This window comes from Chelonoidis abingdonii, chromosome 3 (assembly GCF_003597395.2).
Source record: "Chelonoidis abingdonii isolate Lonesome George chromosome 3, CheloAbing_2.0, whole genome shotgun sequence".
Classification (NCBI taxonomy): domain Eukaryota; kingdom Metazoa; phylum Chordata; order Testudines; family Testudinidae; genus Chelonoidis; species Chelonoidis abingdonii.
The window spans coordinates 204,501,599-204,521,227 of record NC_133771.1 but is presented as its reverse complement, the minus strand read 5'-3'; the positions used below and the strand labels follow the sequence as shown (position 1 = coordinate 204,521,227).

The 19,629-nt window shown below is 44.9% G+C and overlaps 1 protein-coding gene across 3 annotated transcripts in view; it reads left to right on the top strand.

The window, feature by feature from the left end:
• Positions 1-19,629, top strand: part of MACROD2 (mono-ADP ribosylhydrolase 2) — a 1,390,378-nt gene that overhangs the window by 1,258,321 nt on the left and 112,428 nt on the right. For all 3 annotated transcript variants that reach the window (XM_075064471.1, XM_075064469.1, XM_075064470.1), the window contains one exon: positions 4,298-4,379. In XM_075064471.1, the coding sequence (XP_074920572.1) occupies positions 4,298-4,379 (82 nt within the window). The remainder of the gene's footprint in view (positions 1-4,297; positions 4,380-19,629) is intronic.

Here is a 19,629-nt window from a genome sequence, read left to right as displayed (position 1 = left end):
CTGTCCCCTGACTGCCACTCCAGCCTCTGCCCCCTGACTCTCCCCAGGACTCCCTGGCCTTTATCCAACCCCTTGTCCTCAGCCTCTTACCCCCGGCTCCCTCCTCACCCAGAGCTCAGTGCGTTGCTGAACAGCTGCAGCGTGTTTCCAGTGGGCATCCTGAGCTCCTCCCTTCTCAGAGCCGTGTGGTAAGGGGGCGGGGATGCGAGTTCCAGTGGGGCCCTGAGCTTCCTCCGCTCAGCCTGGAGCTCGCAGCCCCACCTCCTGACCACGTGGCTCTGAGCAGGGCAGGGCTCAGGAGCCCTGCCGGAGCCACGCTGCAGCGCTGTCCGGGGACGCTGCTTGATACACTAAGGTTCCAGGAGAGGGGCGGAGGCGGGGGTAAGGGGCCAGGGCGGGCGCCTCGGCCATTCTCTTGGGGGCCCCTGCAGAGCCTGGGGCAAATTGCCCGACTTGCCCCCCCCGGGCAGCCCTTTATCATTGCAAGCTCACAAGGCAGTGACCATCAACCAGACGGTGAAACTCGCTAGACACAAAGTGCTTTCAAATTCACATTGGAAACAAAACTAAATAAATAGGATACAGTATTCCTTCCCGCCAGCTTCAAATTATCATCATCTTAGATGTTATATGTAGACATAGTCAGTTAAACATTTTCAATGTGATTTTTAAGTTCACTGTGTCATTCTAATAAAGTACCTGGTCTTAATGTCTGGCTCAAGATTCAGTCCAGTGTAAAACAGTTTCAGACTTCTAAGTAACACAGGGCCTAGAAGGCTGCAGATCATGCATCAGGTGCAGCTAAGCAAATCAGAAGAAAGGAATGCCTCTCAACCTTAAATGGTGCCTGTCAAGTAGCATAGGTTCTCAAGGAAAAAAAATCAATATGGTCCATAGCCTGGATCTGTAAAGCTGCCTGCTAAGCAAATGACTCATGCAATTTAAGTCTCTGCCTCCTGTGATGCAGGGCTCTTAATTCTGGGATTCTTTTGATCCACCTATTCACAGCTGTGCAGGAGCAGAATTTAATCATGCTCTGAGAGAGGAAGGGTGCATCCAAGACTAGCCTTCAGAACAGAGCTGTCAATCAAGGATGAGCCTGAATACCCTCAAGTTGCAACCCCGTTAAACCCTTTCCTCAATTGAGTGGTATTCATTCAGCTGTGGAAGAGCTAGGACCTGCAATAAGACATTGGAGATTCTCTGAGCATACCAAGTAGAGTCCCTCAATATTATTTCTCTTCCCTCCGTGAAGGGGCAGCATGAAATATCTAATCAAGTTGGCATTCCACAGTTACAAGAGAGGAGATTTGCCCTTTAAAATAAGGAGTAGGAAACTCAAATGCAGGTCCCAAAAGTCCTGCTGAGCTTTTGTGAGTCAGCAGCCAAGTGATTTTATGCTGGATTAAACCTTTACTTGATGTGGTTGGAATGGAAGTGGTGAGGACAAGGGTTACTTTCCATAGCTAATTTCAAATTATTTTAGCTGGGTATGTCAGATCAAATATTCAGTGACTGGCAGGATGCTAGAATTTGGTTTAATTTCAGATTTACTATCTGCCAACACATGCCATTCAATCAGATAAACACGGGATTCGAGCTGTCATCACAGCATTTTTATGCATACTTAAAAACAGGACACTTTTTTTCACACACTGACAAGAAATTGAACAGGTTTATAAATAGAGTATGTACAGTGAGGACACTGGAAACGTTCCACCAGTTTGAAAGATACTGCCATGTCCAGAGAGATGCCTTGTTTTTAGAGCATTACATTAGAAAGACTAGAATCCTTCAAGCTCATGGAATATTTTAAGGGTGTCAACTGTGTACAGGGGAAAAAAATAGAGAGCGAGCATATAATAAAGCCAAATTAAAATGAAATACTGTGACTGTATGTGGACTGCGTAACAGACTAGGCACACGGAGACCACCATAGACTTCTGTGTGCATGACTGAAATTCATTCTCTGATTGAGAAGTGCTTTTGGACACAGGGCTTTGTTAGACTGACTATCACCGCCCTTAGGTCATACCCATCACTATAGTATCCGAGTACCCGGTCCAATAAGCCCAGGAGGTGAAGGTAGGATATGATGATGTAGGATAGTCTGATGATCACTGGGGAAATCAACTTTTACAATCAATATAAATTAAGGAAATGAAGCACAAAACACTGATCCTGCAAACACACAGCCTTCACTTTGCACTTGTGAGTAGCCCCATTAACTTCAGTGGAACTACTCTCATGGATAAAGCGAAGCACCTATGTAAATATTTGCTGGATTGGGGCCTTCCATTCTAAAACATTGCATCATTGCCCCTCTGACCTGAGCAGTTAGCTAATATTCAGTCCCTTCAGGATTGTTTCCATTAGGAGAAACTGATGATACAAATCAAGTATTTCTCTGGTGCAATCTTGTTTATTTACAAAGCATGTGCACCAAGTCCTGTTTCTCTGAATACAATAGAAGCAAACAATAGCTGACAGTTTCCTTGCTCAGAAATGCTCTGTTGTGCCTCCCCAGCACACACTGTGCTCAAGAAGCTCTGACTCTCTGCTTCCTTTCGTCCCGCTCACGGGTTTCTCCAGGCTTTCTGCTGGCTTTTGACTCTAACGCGCAGCCTACAAAACCAGCGTCCTAGCCCTGTGCTTTCCTCAGGGAAATCCATGCTAATGTACTTAGGTTAGCTCTGATCTCCTTGCTGCCAAGTGCCTTGGTTGCTAGCCACCTGTTTCCAGCTGTCTCACTACTTAAAGGGGCTTCATTGCGCCTTTCATTGAACCTACGAGTGGTTTGCACATTGACTTGAATAAGGGCTGTGATTCTCTTTGATGCAAAGATTCACTCACCGGTAGCCATTACCACTGTCGAGCATAACATTCTTCCATCATTTTTTTTGGCACTTTCACTCCACGGTAAATAGATTTTGCTCTACGTGGAGGAATGAAAGGGTGAATTTCTCTGCACTGAGATAGGAGAGTTGTCTGTGAGTATTTGAGGACAGGGTCTGGCCCTTAAGTTCTACCAAGAAGCTGCTTTTCTGAAAGGCCAAGATTTTCTAGTAAGGATTAGGAGGAGTTTTTTCATGTTGATGGTTCTTTGTTGTTCCTGAGCTGCACAATAACTCTAGCTCCCTATTCACCATCAGGGGAAGGCAGCGTGTGCACCTGTCGGAGTGGGAGGAGGAGGGCAGCTTTAAACTGTGGTGAGGTCTCCATAAGGGACTTGTCAGCATAGACACTGGATCCTCATTGCTCTGATCTTTCTGGCTAGCAACACTTGCTTTTGCGGAAATGCTGGCTGGGTGCAGGCTGGACATGTGCTGGGTACGTGTGTTGCATCCCTGTTGTAGGTTATCTTTCTGCTGCTGGGGCCCTATGCCCTGGATCATGCTGACTGGTACAAACATAAGCAAGGGTTGAATTGAGCCTCCTGCAATGTTTCAGTATTTAGTTGTTGCTCTTTCTCTGTGTGTGTGTGTCTCTCTCTCTTTTTAAGAGAAACCTTTTCACATATAATGATTTCCCAGGCAATTTATTTTTAAAAGGTGGTGGGTACTGCACACATTATGTGTTATGGTGCCATTTATATGCTTGGCCTCACTGACTATATGGCATATTAAATATTTTATTTACCCTGTGTGCTGCTTGTTCTGTAAACAGCTTTTGTTTTTGTTGCATTTCTGGCTATATTATACAGAGAGTAAATAGTTTCATGTAAATTAAAACCACACGAAAGCTTTTCAAGCTATCCTAAAATGCTAAACAGTTTTGCAAATATGTTTGTTGGGCAAAGACTGAATAAAGAGCTCTTTGCTTACCCATTTACTCTATTGTACTCCTGCTAGACACCCTTTGTGTGACTCTTCCATCAAACACTGCATCTAGGTACTCAGCTGGAATTAGGGTGACCAGATGTCCCGATTTGCTAGGGACAGTCCTGATTTTGGGGTCTTTTTCTTATATAGGCCTCTATTACCCTCCACCCCCTTCTCGATTTTTCACACTTGTTGTCTGGTCACCCTAGCTGGAATGCCAGAGCACATTTATACCATGCTCAGAGGTGGTTTGCATAAACAATAGGCATTTAACAAAGAACACAGTAGTGAATTGCAATTAAAAATGGTGTTTTGTATATTACAATACAGCTCATACAGTAAACACAAAACACAATGTTTTTCCACTTAGCTGGCATACAGAATGTCAGTTCAAACATTTCTGTGCTGTTATTAAATATTATTCTTAATATTGATAATTACTCTAGTTTCACTGTGAATAATTTTGTTTCTTACAGATGGATCGTGTCATCTTCTGTGTCTTTTTGGAGGTTGACTACAAAATTTTCAAGAAGAAAATGAGCGAATATTTCCCCACAGGTATGCGCAGTCATTAGCTGCCTTCTGACTTTCATAAATTGGGCAGTGAAAAGAGAGCAGTTGGCATCTTCTTGCCATGCCACAGCAAAAACTTAAACGTTAACTTTCTTTCAAGATCGACTACATATCCAGGCTCCAATCCTGCAAATACTTATGCATGTGCTTAACTTTTGAAATCAATGGAACTACTCCTGGTAGCGAAGATCAGAACATGCAAAAATGTGTTTGTAAGACAGGAGCCTAACCCTGTGATATTGAGAATTGGTTGTTTCCACATCTCTGCTGTTTCTGTCTCCAGCCATTAAAACTAGTTTTATAGCACCAAACGCTGACTTCTACTAATGTAAGTGAGGGAAGAGTAAGGCTGTCTGTGTTTATAGCTTTTTCGTGTGCTATGTCCATGTTTGCTCTTTATTAATGAGGCTGGTACGATTTCATTGTGACTGAAAAAATATCACAGGAGGTAAAACTTGAATGAGAACTTAAAGTTTGAGCTGTCCCTGCACCAAAATGAATCAGAGGAAAGGCAGCTCTCTGGAGCACTTAGAGAATGTTAGTAATTCGTCTTGTGTCTCACATGGAAGTCTCCTCTTTGTAATGTAAGAAAACCTATTGGATAGTAAATGAAAGAAAAAAAACCTCAGAGTAAGTGATTTATTTTTATTGTGTGCATCATTAGAGATTTTTATTTGCTTTATTTTTCAACCCTACCTTGCTTTTTTTCTTTTTATTGCTTGTACAATGCTTTAGCCTTTCGTTGGATTGCTTCTTCTGAGGGATGTTCTTGCCTATGCTTAGTGTTCAGATTCTAGCAGCCCGATCCTCCTGAATTACACATTCACCCACTATAAGACCCCTTTATACTGCCAGGTTGATGTAAAGGGGCCACAGAGTAAATGAGAATCAGGCCTCAGGTGGCTCATGAGGATCTTAGCTGCTTTTTGGCTATCCAGAAAGTCACAGTGGCCGAACATGGCTTTTTCCCCCAGTCTGGGCTTGTGTCAAGGAAATTGTGACCTTTCTGCCTGATCTCACTATTCTTGTAGATGCCTCTGTCACCTCCTGATTCAATTATTGGAGTGATCTCTCAGGGAGGCTACAGTTGAAGACCCCCTGAGTACTTCAGCTAGCACAGACTGTGGCTATCCACTTACTTAGCAATACACTGTGTCTGGAGTATATTATGCGTGTGCTCCAAAGACTGCAATAGCTTCTAATTCATTCAGTGTGTTACTCTTTGGCAGTGTTGCCCAGTGGATAGGAGAGTGGATTTGGTCTCAGGAGATCTGTGTTCTGTTGCTGGTCTGTGTTGCTGTGATATTAAGATCTGTTGTTGCTGTGATATTAAGCAAACCACTCCCCCTCCTTGCAGAGCGTAGGTATCTAAGAGAGAGCTTCAGGGCCCCATACTCAGAGGAGAAAAGGAATGGAATTTGCTTCCACCTTGATCTGATACAGCCTGACTTTGTTGACTTCCTGAGCGTACTGCAAGGCAGAGGTGACAAGTAACTGTGGATTGGAGGTAGGAGGGCATGCAGTTGAAAGGTTCTGTGGGGGCATGTGACCGTCACACACATTGCCTCTGCCTCCTCCCACCCCCGAAACGTGATATGTATGTAGACAACATACAGTAGCAACTACCTCCTCCTGCTCCCTGTCCTGTGGCTGGCCAGCCCCTTGCAGAGCTTGCAGGCATCCCTCCTTGCCTGAACTATCCTCAGTCCATTTAGCAAGTGTTCAAAACAAGATCCACAAAAGGGGCAACACAGTTGGGATGTACAGTACCCACCCTCCTTGCCCCATCAGGGTGGGTGGTGATAATGCTTGGGGCTGGGTCTTCTGTTAGCAAGGAGGTTGGAGAATTATCAGTCACTTTTTGTTGGAGGGGAGGAATGTGACACCCCCAAACTGCCTTCTCCTTGATAGGCACATTGGAGGCTGCTGCTGCTTCAGTGCACCCCCAGCAGCAGAAGGGTCCACGTCCTCTTTCTCGCTGCCTCCCCCAGCCTGCTCTCCTCACTCACCCCCGGGGTTTTCAGGCTGCATGAGGCTCCACCTGAGCTGCCTGGCACTGAGCACCACATCACAGCTCCTGTACACAATCTTGAAGATGCTCCCCTGACTCACCTCAGTGGGCTGTCTGCAAAACGGGCACCAGGAAGCGCTGGGATCCAGCAGTAGGGAAGGAGAACCAGCTCCATGTAGGGGGCGAGATTGAGAGCTCAGCCCACAACCAGCCATCCTCCTGCTTCCTCCCTCCCCATGCTGCATGGACACACAATGAGTGCTGCCGGAGCCCCTTGCTGCTGGGCATCCCAGTGAGAGGCAGCCTGAGAAATCGGGGGGGCACCTGACCCTACTTGCCCTCCCCCCATGCATTGCCCCTGCTGCAAGGCCCATATGGCACTCATTCTTTTGGAACAGTAAGGGGTTTCCATTTGGGTGGCTATAGTTGGAGTGCAGTGGCTTTTATTGCCCTTTTGACACATTAAATTGATTATTTGCTGTACATGGACTTGAATTACTTAGGTGCATGGGAAGGTGTTTATGAGCTTATTGTATAAAGTAAACTGAAGATGGGGAAGACCCCTTCCCCAAAGGTTCAGTGCTGCAGGCAGCTGAGCTCTGCTGGAAGAGGTGTGGATAGACAAAGGTTAAGCTCAGCACCTGTGCAGGGTGCCTTCCACAGAGGGCCAGATCTTCACTCAGCACTCACAAGTGGGGACACATTTTCAGAAGCCTCCAGGCCCATTTTTAAAAGGACATTTAGACAGACCAAGATTTTCAAAAGTGACTGGTGATTCTGAGTGCTTCAGTTTTGGGGTCCCCAGCTTGAGATGCCTTAAAGGGCAGCAGGGATGATTTTCAGAAAGAGCAGCGCATCTACCTTCTGTAAAGGAGGCACTTTAAAATGTCTCAAGTTCGGCACATAAAATCATCAATTAGTCTTGAAAATGTTCGCCCTAGCAAGAGATGAAGGATTGCCCAGAGGTTAGGGCATTAGCCTGGGACTTGGGAGACTTGGATTCAATTCCAGCCAGCCTGTGTGCCTTGGGTAAGTCACTTAGGGTCAGATTTTTAGAAGTATTTAGATGCCTGGTTCCCAATTAAATCAATGAGAATGAGATGCCTAAATACCTTTAAAACTGGCCATTAGTCTCTCTGTGCCTCAGTTTCCTACCCACAGATCTCTGACCCAGCCAAGTTGTACATATGCAGAGAAGTAAGCAGAGCCTGAGTATGGACAGTGACCACACTGCAGCAGCCACTGAGCAAGTCCATTCCCAACAGCTCTGTGCCCTACCCCTATAAACAGAGTCAATAACACCACTCCCTCCACTGCTGTACGTAGCAGGGCAGTTGCCAGCCAGCAGCAGTGGAAAGAGTGCCTATCTTAACATTCCTTCGGGAGGGACTCCCTAGCTAACTACCAGGCTGAGAGAAAGAGACAGAAGAGACCTGCTGTGGAAGGGTGCAACTGAATCCACCATGACACCTTCACAAGTGTCTTTTGAGGAGTACAATGAACCCCTGCAGCTGCTAACCCCTCTGTAGCTTCCCCTGTGATGGCAGCTGTGAGTTATTTTGACACTCCCCTAGATTGTTAGCCTTCAGGTCTCACTGGAGGTAGAGGGGAAGGGGAATCAGGATTCACAGAGAGCCTAGAAATCTCATACGGGAGGGAGTATGGTTAGCTCTCTAAGTCATCTAGGAAATTTGACCATGAAGCAGATGTGCAGCCATCAAAGCAGCCTGATTATCCTGAGGGTTGGTCAGGCTGAAGCAAAGTTTCCTCCTGTGGGAACCTTTGCAGCCCTTAGAATATGAACTATAGGAATGTTGGAGACAGTCATCAGAGAAAATTATTAAAATAAATACAGGAATACTAAAACATTGAACAAAATGTAAAAGATCTGCAAGAAGGGAGGAGCAACCCGACCAGGCCAAATAATAATGGGGAGAAGATAAAAAGTAGGGGGCTGCAGAAGTTGTGATTTCCCCCTTGCATGCTGAAGGGGGGAAATCTGTGCACAGAGGGTCTTTGCCCCTGCAGGGGTACAGATAAGTATGGATCATGGTGGCTTGACCCTAAATATGGATTTTTTAAAAATCATGCAGCACATTTATACCGGCAAAAGACATATAAGTAACTACCAATATCTTGCTGACATGGTCAACAAGTGTTGAATTGTGATAGTCGTGATTTGTTTACTATGATTGGGGTCTCCATTACCTATTGTGAGATGAAGAGTGACAGAAGAGTGAAAAAGGAGATGCAAGTGCCCACCCATATAGACTTCCATTGGAGGATTCTAACCTTGCTACTGTAGGTGGGCCAGAGACAGAAAATTTGGATCTCAGTCTGAACTCCAAAATCTTTGGTGGAGTTTGTATCCTGGGTGTTGTGTTGGACTCATCTCTACATTACACCTTCCATCTCAGTCTCTAATGATTAAACATTGAAATGATATTGGCATCCTTCTAAGTAATATCATGTTGTGGAACATAGGATCATAGAATCTACACGGCAAACTTCACCAATCATTCTTAAACAAAATATCTCAAATGAAGGGGTGGGTTCTGACTTAACCTATGTAGCCCTTCTGCTCCTCTGTGTTAGCAGCAACAAGGGCCAGGTTCAGTATCCAGGGGTTCCTTTTCAATAACTCAATGCAAAATTGGCTCGAGCCCCCACCCAGTGACCTGGGACAATTACATACCACCTCCCTGGGTGCTTCTAAGAGGCAATACTTCCCCTCTCGCAAGCACAGAGTCTGAGTATAGCAAAATCCTTTTAATAAAGGAGGGAAGCAATGTGGTATCATATTGGGGAAACACCAGAAACAGGATTCATAACATAAACCATGAGCAAAAGACCCACCAAGTAAGTTTTGACAGTGACCTTTTCCCCTTAGGATCTTAAGTCCAATCACCCCAAAGTCCAACAACCCAAAAGTCTCTATCCCTGGTTCAAAAGTTTATCTGCAGAGTTTTACCCCCCCCCCAGCCTAGGTGGAAATGGGGGGGGCACAGGGTGTTAAGGGGTACCTTATGTGGGTTGAGGCTGACTGCCCCACCTCTCTGTGGAGTTCTGCTGCAGCCTTTACCATGATCGGCTCCACTCCACCAGTTGCACTGCTCCTCCAGCCGACCCATGAGCCGCTCCAGCTGTCCCCACAAACCGCTCCACTCTGCTCGCTCGCTATTCTGTGGGCTGCTCCAACCGTCCTGCAAACTGCTCCGCTCCGCTCCCTGTTCCGTGGGCTGCTCCAACTGTGCTGCAAACTGCTCCACTCTGCTAGCTGCTTAACGATAGATCTTCAGGCTCCCCCACTAGTTAACCCAGCACTCAGCTCAGTAAGTTTAGCTCTTTTAGTGATTTCAGCTTGTAGTAGGGGAGCCCCAGTGCTGGTGCACCATTGGCCCAAAGTGAATTCAGCTCAGCAGCACCTAGATGGACTCCTAATGGAATCAAAATTAGCTTTGCTCTTCAACAGTGGAGAGAGAAGAAGGTGCAATTGGTGTTCCAGGCCCTCAAAAGGGGCCCATACCATCAGGTACACATACCAGTCCCTACCCTTTCTCAATTCACTAGGTTTTGGAACACATGTCCCTTGTCTAGCGAGTGCTACTTAGTTGATGGTGAGATCGTCTGTCATAAAACAGGTTCATAGTCCCTCATTCACATAATCAGGGTAACAACACTTTATTCCTCATGCCCCAATAACAGAGAAATTGAGGATCCCACAGCTGTCAAAGTGACCGTTTTAGGCTGCCGTGGGCTATGCTAGGTGGGCTGGGTGTGCCTATGCAAACAAGATCAGCCCCAGAAATTCTTTTCCACTCTCACCATAATTCACCACCAGATGTCAGGGTAGAGCTCATCCTGACTCTGCTTACATCTATACCAGCTCTGCAGCAATAGAACTCCGTTTGGCCTGATTCTCCACTCTTTTGCACCTTATTTACATATTTATTTGGCTTTCTACAATAATAAAAAGGGATGCCTATCTGAGAACTCTAGACCCCCCCATGTCTAGACCAATTATAAAACCAAATGAAGCAGCCAGCGGACTGAACACCCTATAAAACACAAAAGTCTCCTCCATCCCCATACAACTAACCGCACACTCGATATCAACTCACACAGATAAATTTACCAGAAATAGTGCCCAGTTATATCTCTGCAGAGTGTAAAATGCTGCCCAATCAGAATGATAGACTTTTACATTCTTGTCTTCATTTTGCCCATGTGTAAATGACTATATGAGGTGTTAGAATGCCTTAAATTTGTTTCCATCTGGCTTACTACCTTACCTAAAGTTGATTAAAACTCATCTTTTCTGTGAGTAAAACGGCAGTACAAGATTGGGGTTTTTTTGGGAAAGAAAGACGTAATAGAAAATGTCAATTTAATATTTGATGGACATGCATGGACACTAATTGGCAACTTCTGTTGGCAACCTCAGAACAGACATAAGGACTGAATGGGTTTGAAAAGTGATCCACATTCTCATTCCAATCAGGACTGAGGCACAGTGATAGGGCAGTGTGCCAGATCTTGCGATGTTGTTGCCTGTGCCAGGCCTGTGGATACAATAAACACTTCCTTTGCCAGTGATGTCAACCCAGCAATTTTCATCAGCATTAAATTCACTTTAATTTAAAAAAAAAGAAAAAAGAAATAAAAAATACCCCTGAATAATGGTCCCATTTCTTGAATTATTCCTTTTTTTCCCTCTTTTGTGAGCTATCTTCATGTGGCCTGTCTTTCACTATGATTTCCATATAAAGACACTGACAAGTATTGTGCAGATGCCTTGACTTTAAAGGCGTCCCATATCTCTGGAAGACCGGTTTCTTGCACAATGGACTTTGTTAATATGGTTCCGTGACAGGGAGCTTGCTACAGTCACTGCCTCTGGCAATAACTTTCTGACATTTAGATTATATTCTGGAGGGATTCATAAACTATACTGATGGGGGTTTTTTTATATTCCATATATTCTTAAAGCAAAGAAAACGATTTTTTTAAAGTAGTAGTGTTCCTGGTTTGCCATGTATTTCAACTGATAGTGCTCTGTCTTAGTAGTCACTGGGGTGCTTCTTTAAACTGAGAAAAGTTGTTGAGATTTCAGATGTGAACCTACTGTTCAGAAATTCTAAGAAAGGTTTCCACTTCAACATGTGTGGACCAGGTTACTTAGAAAAGCAATACTTTCCTGATTTTGTCTATGGAAATAGTTATTACTTTAAACTTGCTGCATTAATAAATCCAAAAACGACATCCAAATACTTGAGCTAGTCAAGTGATAATGATATGAAGCTAGAGTTACACCTCAGTGCATTTCAGTAAGTGGAATATAGATATAGGGAAACAGTTCCATTACTGGGACATAATATTAAGCATAGTTTGCAAATGGAGTGCCAGAAAAATTAGCTGAGTAATGCTACTTATCCTGCACCAAGTGCCAAAAGCCTTGGCATTAGTAAAGTGTACATATCTGTAGGAGGAAAGGCAGACCTGTATGGTAATATGAATCTATGGATAATTCATAACTTACTCTCGTGTATGAATGTAGTTGTTTGGTCCCCATTGTTACAATCTAAGCATTTCTGAATTAGAGTCACTGTCGTCAGTGGGACAGGGACAGGGGCGGCTCCAGGCCCCAGCACGCCAAGCGCGTGCTTGGGACAGCAAGCTGTGGGGGGGCGCTCTGCTGCACCGCGAGGGCGGCAGGCAGGCTGCCTTCTGCGGCTTGCCTGTGGAGGGTCCGCTGGTCCCATGGCTTCGGCGGACCTCCCGCAGGCATGCCTGCGGAGGGTCTGCTGGTCCTGCGGCTTTGGCGGACCTCCCGCAGGCGTGCCTGCAGGAGGTCCGCCGAAGCCACAGGACCAGCGGACCCTCCACAGGCAAACCACCGGAGGCAGCCTGCCTGCCATGCTTGGGGGCAGCAAAAAATCCCTAGAGCCACACCTGGTCAGGGCTTGATACACAGCCCACTGAAGTCAACGGAAGGCTTACGCAGGCTTTGATCAGGCCCAGAGCCCACTCATACTGGTTTATGGTCACTGACACAGAAAAATACTGTTTTTTTCTATGAACAATTTTTTCTGTTGAACGTTTTGTTCTTTTGCCAATAAACTTCTAAAATATAAGCAGGAAAAAAAATAGGATGAGCATAGAAAAATGTGCTGCAGGAAGACATTTGTCTATGCCTAGAGCAATAGCTTTCTCTTAACTTAAAAGGGAAGAGAAACAGCCACGTCTCTCATTCTGTTTCATATCTTCCTATGAGTAAAACAGCTCTGACATTTTCAATCCAGATATGTTGTGAAATTTCCTCAGCTGTTAGTCCGCAAGAATGTCCAGATACAATGTATTGCCACGGGATTTCCAGCAAATCAGGAATCCTACCCTGCAACTCTTGTTCATGCACATAGTTCTTACTCACACCATTGATTTCGGTGGACCAGTCACATGAGTAAATGTTACAGTAAAGGACCCAGTATTTGTATTGCTTAGCTGGAATCCATTGTTCCTTCTAAGAGAATCCTTGTTCGGTTGTCTATCCACTGATTTTTATTGATAAATGTGCTTTTATAACTTCTACTGGGAAACAGCAGAAACCTATTGGAACCTACAGAAATTCTGGGATTGGGGGTCAAATTAGAAAACACCCACAATTTCTCTCTTGGAACCCCATCATTTTGCCAGCGCCATTTTCAAACTGCTGTCAGGCAGCATAGAGGGCACACTGCTGCAATATTGTCAGTCATTAATACAAACTGGATATTGCAGTTGTACAGACAGATGGATTTGACTTAGCAGCTTTAGATGCCGCAGCAGTATGGCAACACGTGGAGGAGGAGTGGGAGGAAGAAATGGAGCAGTTAGTTCTGCAGGGCATTTATCTGGAGCAGCTTCACTTGGTGGAATGCCACTCCTAGGCTTGATCAACTAGCACTGACTGGTGGGACAGGATAGTGAGGCAGCATTGGGATGACCAGCAGTGGCTGCAGAATATCAGAATGCAGAAGACTACTTGCCTATTTGGTTGATTGAAATGGTCGTCCCAGTATGGTTTGTTTCCCATCGTTTGCAGAACAGTGCTGGCATGGGATGCTGCGTTTGACCTTCACAACAAATGGTGCTCCATCACAGCTATTTGCCTTGGCATTGTCTTCCTCAAGTTCCTTTCCTGGATCATATGCTCCATTTTGAGCCTTTTTTGAGTACTCCAGGAAACCGTCCTTCTACACTTCTGCCTTTGTGGACTTCCCTTGGGATGCAGTCACTAGGTCCTGGAACATTTCCTCTGTTATCATGCTTTTTTCCCTTTGGAGTTTAGTCAGCCCCTCAGTGGCTGATAAGCCCCCTGTGTGCATGGACAGAGGCATTGCAAGTTCTAAGGGAAATCAGAAAAAGCACAAGCAATTACTGTCCCCATTCCAGCAATAATAAACTGTTGCTTTTCTCACAATTTGAAATGCGATTTCCATCTTCTCTTTGCGCTCTGGGACTTGCTTTGAGAGGTTAAGACATTTTGAAAATTACAACCCTCTTGTATAAGAAACTTATGAAAATGCTGGTGTGAGGGTGACATTGGCAGCTTTAGGTGGGTGGAGGGTTGTGGGGTGGGTGCATCGGGGGGCTGTGCTGGTTTTAGGTGAATGGGATATGTGGAATGGTTGGGTGTAGGCCTTTAGGTTTTAAGTGTGGGGGGCTTGTTTGGACGGAGGACAGTCGGGGACAGATTTCACAGTGGTAGCCGTGTTAGTTTGTATCAGTCGGGGACAGGTAAGCTATCGTATGTGCTCTTCTGCCAGCTGTCCTTACATTGGAGGATGTTACCCTGAGGCAAGCTTGCAGGAGACATAGAAGGGAAGATAGGAAGCACTGCTCTTTACCAGGATGGTGTTGACACAGCTGGTGCAGAAATGGAAGGGAAATGGTAGCTGAATGAGCAGTCCCAAGACAGCAGCAGTGCCTTGCAATGTGCATGCCAAAATAGAGCACTATCCTTGCCTTAAGTTTTCTTTTATGACACCCACAGATCAGCATAAAGTGCACTGAAACACAAAAGAAGAGTATTGTTCAATAATTGTTTCAGGTAGCCAGGAATGCCTAATAATGGCTACAAATATATGCATTTTGAAATGTCTGTAAAGCCTGTTTGGAGCAACTTACCTCTTCAAATGTCAAGTTAGCTAAAAGATGGGGGCTTTATAAAAGAGTAGGTCAATTTTTTCTATTGCTTTTTTCTTTATCTGTTCCTACCATACACAGTACATTTGATTTATTTTAATCTCCTTGGTGCTAGTGTAACATCGGCAGACCCCAGTCATCGCCAGGCAGGACTGAACTGGGGACCTCTGGAGCTTAGTGCATGAGCCTCTACCGCATGAGCCAAAAGCTAACTGCCTCTTAGCTAAGGCTGTAGAGCAGTGTCTGTCTCTCTTTCTCTGCCCCCCACTTCCTCTCCTTGCAGATGGGACAGAACACCACACCCAGGAGGTGTGTGGGTTACATCAGCATCATGAGTAAGGGGCAGGAGGTTGGCAAGGAATGGGGCAGAGGGGGAGTGAGCAAGAAGCAAAGTGGGAAGCAGGGTTTGGAGGTAGCAAATGTGGTCAATGGTTGTGGGACATGATACTGCAGGGAAATAAAGTGTTATAGCTTTAAATCTCCGGCATGGATGCCATTTTCAGCACATTGTGGGGGAAAGGCATTAAAAGTCAATCAAATGGAGTGAGTCTTCTAGCTCTGCCCAGCATGGTGGTTGTTGGTAAACTGGATTGTCAATTGCTTGTCCATCCTTTGATTTGTTATGAAATATGTTCAAGAGGCCAAAAACCAATGTCAGTCAGGTTTGTTGCTGTAAGCCAATAATAACATAGTATGGAAAATGTGTATGATCCCAATCTCAGGGAAGCTGTCATGCAGCACAGTTGCATTCACTGTACATAGCAGCTGTGCTCCCAAAATTGACATTTCAGCTGCTAGTATTTAGGCGATGATTTTACAAGTTACATATCTCTTTACACATCACTAACATACAACTGATCAGTTTGTTCCAGTTCCCTAATGCGTTCTGTTCCTTCCTTATCTTTGTTTTGGATACTAGCATTCCAGGTACTGGTCCACAAAGGGACTTCCCTAGCTTGTTCTAAGACATAAAACCAAATGTATCTTGGTTGCGATAAGTTTTCTATCTGCTTAAGCCAAATGCTTATTTCAGCAGATGCAGGGAGTTATGGGATACTTGGCATAAATGAACAGGATTATGGTATAAGCCAGTTTAGGCTATTTGTACTTAATTGTTGTACTTACTGTTGCTTAATGAGTATGTATATATTAATCAACTTATATATATGTTTGTGTGTATCATCCACCACATATACATAGGGTGGATAATACATATTATTAATATGATATATATGTTAGCTAGTGTATATTAGTTAACAATGGTGAACAACCAGCACTCGGAAATCCCCCTATACGTTGTGTTTCACATAATATCAGAGCACTACACTGCAGCATTTTGAGGATGGTTGCTGGTAGTGCTCTCTTCCACAGCAGTTTGTTGGGTTGTTTGCATGGGATTCTTGTGTAACCTCTGAGACTGCTAGATCATACAGGTCTTGCTTTCTAGAAAAATATTCTCCTGGTGGGATCCCTGACGTGGTGTCAAGGGTACTTGCTATGTTGTCTGGAGTGCTTTATGGAAAACTCATTCTCATATCATTCTTGGGTGTAGTGGTAGCATCATTTGCAAAATGAAGTCCAGTTTGTCATGTTATGGGCACGGTAGTGGGAGCATTATTGAGGATCTTGTTCTGGTCTCATGCCTTCAATTACTCCTCCCAGGGCTCCTTTGCTTTCACTCAACCCTGGTATCAGCTGTGGTAATGCCCCCTTTTCTTCATTTGCTCAGACAGTGTCCTGTAGCTGTCTGCATTCCAGTGACTCTTCTCAAGATGGGACAGGACATACATCTTTCCAAAGTGTGCAGTCTAGGCCACACAACAGCTTGGTGGGTTGGGGTGCATGGCTGCTATAATGGTACGTGAATTCACCACTACCTCGTATCAAAGAGATCTCTTGAGGCTGAGTGTTTGCATTTCAATGGAGAGATTACATTTTGTCAAGGTTACCCCTGGAAAGAGGCAAAAGTAAGTTGGTACAGGCCGGCACGGTGTACTGGTAAGAAAGAGGCTGCTGGTACGGGCCGGTACACAGCCGATGTAGCAGCGCTTTAAACACTACCAGCAGGGCCGCTGACTGGGGGGTGCAAAAGGGGAAGCTGCCCTGGGGCCCAGTGATTTAAAAGGGCCCAGGTCTCCCAGCAGCAGCCAGAGCCCCGGGCCTTTAAATCGCTGCCAGAGCCCAGGGCAGCACAGGACAGGCTGCGCTGAAGGGCTGGCTGGGGGAGTTCGCCACAGTCCTGCCCCTTTCACCCTTCCAGGTGCCCAGAGCTACCCCCCGCCGCCTTCCCAGGAGCCCAGCCGCCCTGCATACCAGTAAGTCCTTTAAGTTACTTTCACCCCTGCCCCTGAGCTGTGGAGGGAACAGATACACAGGCAAGCTGATGCAGGAGGGAAGCTTTACAGTGGAGGATAACAATGGAAGGCCTGACAGAAGCAGAAATCCTAACGGGAACAGGTTACTCCTGTTCCCAGGGGGATCGCTTACTGTGGCCTAAGATGCAAAATACCTCACTTTAAAAGGTTGTGTGGGAATGCAAGGCACTGTAAACTATGCTTACACTGCTGTAACGTCCCCATGTAGACAAGACCTTATGGTCTGCCATTCTGTTATAATGATCCTTTCTCTCTGCTTCATCAAGCAGTGTCCCATCCCCCATAAAATATTCCGAGTGCCTTGCGTTTACTGCTCAGCAATATTCTGTCATCACCACTCACTAACAAAAAGAGCTTCATATGCTTGAATAATCCTGGTTGCAAAGACTGCAGTTAAAATCTTGGATGACTCATTGAGTTACCTCTGTGCCAGGCCACTGCTGAGTGTTTTTAAGAAACCTCACCCCTGTTGTGTCCAACAGTGGGTCACCCCACACAAAACGTATTATTTCTGGTGTGAAAATTCCAGCCTGCAGGTGAGCTTGAAATTAACTTGAGTGAGTATCTGTGTAAGTAAAACTCAATCACTTCACAGTTTGGTGGGGGAGGAGGGGAAGGCAAGAGAGGTCTGTGTAGCTGAAACTGATTTCCTCTCTAAACTGATGCATTTTGAACTCATTAGTCACCCAGTTCTTCGTATGGATTGTGTCAGCATCTGTAAAATAGAATCCCCAATCTTGAGCATGGCTGTTTTATTGGAGTGAAACAATTTGGTTCAGTTTATTTGCAACTGGAGTAGAAGCTACTACGCATTCTGTGTGAGTAGCTAGACTCTTGCTGCGGTGTATGTATATTCTACTGCACATTAAGTATTGCAGTACATAAAAGAAACCATCTCTGAGGGGGCATAAAGAAAAGTATCTGATGTCTTAGCAATTGCATACTAAGGATTTCCATTTCAGATGGTCTCAAAAGTTGCAAACAGATTTTACATTCAGTGTGACTCCTGTGTTGTGAGGCTATGTAGCTAGGCAACCCATGAAGAGAAACTGCGCTGATGCTGCAGTGAGGTTTAGATACACTGCACATATCAGTAGAAATGTCTTCATAATAAAAGCAGCCAAAGCAAAATTTGATCAGACTTGCTCTGCATGAGAAGGGGTATTTCAAATAGCACCTGTCACTCTGGTATCCTATTACTGCTCCAAATTTAGGAACACAAAAGCCCAGACCTGAAAACTGTTCCCTCTTTCTCTTCCTTTGAAGCAGGGGAATGTGACTTTTTGTTTAAAGGCCCTTTTTTCTTAAAAGCATTCAATCCGGGGAAGGCTCTATTGAAAAGATTGTTTTACACCTTGATCCGAAAACAGTCAGACATAGGCTCAGTCTGATCTCTTCTGGCCAGCTGGGGTTCCTGCCAGAGAGAATGATCTTTTCCCAGTACCTGGTAGTCTACCCAGCTGCATTGTCTCAGTGGAGAGATGAGGTAGAAAGTTCACGAAGGGCAAGACAGACATTTAGATTCCAATCTATTTAGTGCCTCAATATGTCCCTTCCCTCCCTTAAACCTCAGGAAGTGGGGAGGATTTTGGTATGCTGTTACTACATTGACTTCTGTTGGTCAAGTTGGAGAGGAAATTTGTATTCTGTTGGCTGGCTAGGAAAGGAGCTTCTGCAGTTTAGGCCCAACAGGGGACGTCATCTGGCTGGCAGTAATGGTGTCCTGTCAAGTAGTAATGATTCTCAGTCAGAAAGGCATGAAAAGGATAATGAGAAATATGGCAGTTGTCAGTATGGATGTAAATCTACATAAGGATAACCAAGTGGATGATTGTCTGCATCCTTGTAGGTGCAAAAGAGCATAAGGATGGTGAAAAAAAGAATTGGAGGGGAAGGGCATACATAGTATCTACCACTTTGTCAGCCTATTATATTTAGTTTTGATAGTTGGATTTTACTCCCCTGGTTCCATTTCAGCCTGCACCAACTAATAGTCTAAGAAGGTTTAGTTGGCAACTAAACAGAGAAATCTCCAAAGTTTAATTACACATTTTGGTTTTCATTTTCTGTTGATGGTATGAGAATGTTGTGCTGCACATCCTTCATTATCTTAGTAGAAACAGTACAATCATATCTTGAAGTTCCTGCTAGTTAAGTGCCTAAGGGCAGGAACTTTATCAGCAGGACACCTATTTTTGTACAATAAATAAGTCCAGTAGGACATCTAAATAGTTGTCAGTACTCACAGGTATTAGGATATATATATTCAAACCTGTCTGCAAAGGCCTATACTTTAAGAATTTAGGTGTATTCTTATCACTTAGCTAGTCATAGAGGTATAAAAGAAAGAATCAAAATCACTGTCTGTGTAATGGCCATGGCTACACTTACAGCTCTATAGTGCTGGGAGTTACAGCTGTCTTCGTACAGCTGTGTAGGGAAAGCGCTGCAGTGTGACCACACTGACAGCTACCAGCGCTGCAGTGTGGCCACATTTGCAGCATTTGCAGCGCTGTTGGGAGTGGTGCATTGTGGGCAGCTATCCCACAGAGCACCTCTTCCCATTTTGGCGCCATGGGTTGTGGGAAGGGGATGGAAGGGTGCAGGTTATTCTGCTTCCTTTCGCAATACCCCGTGATGCATCGCCTCACATCCGAGCACTCAC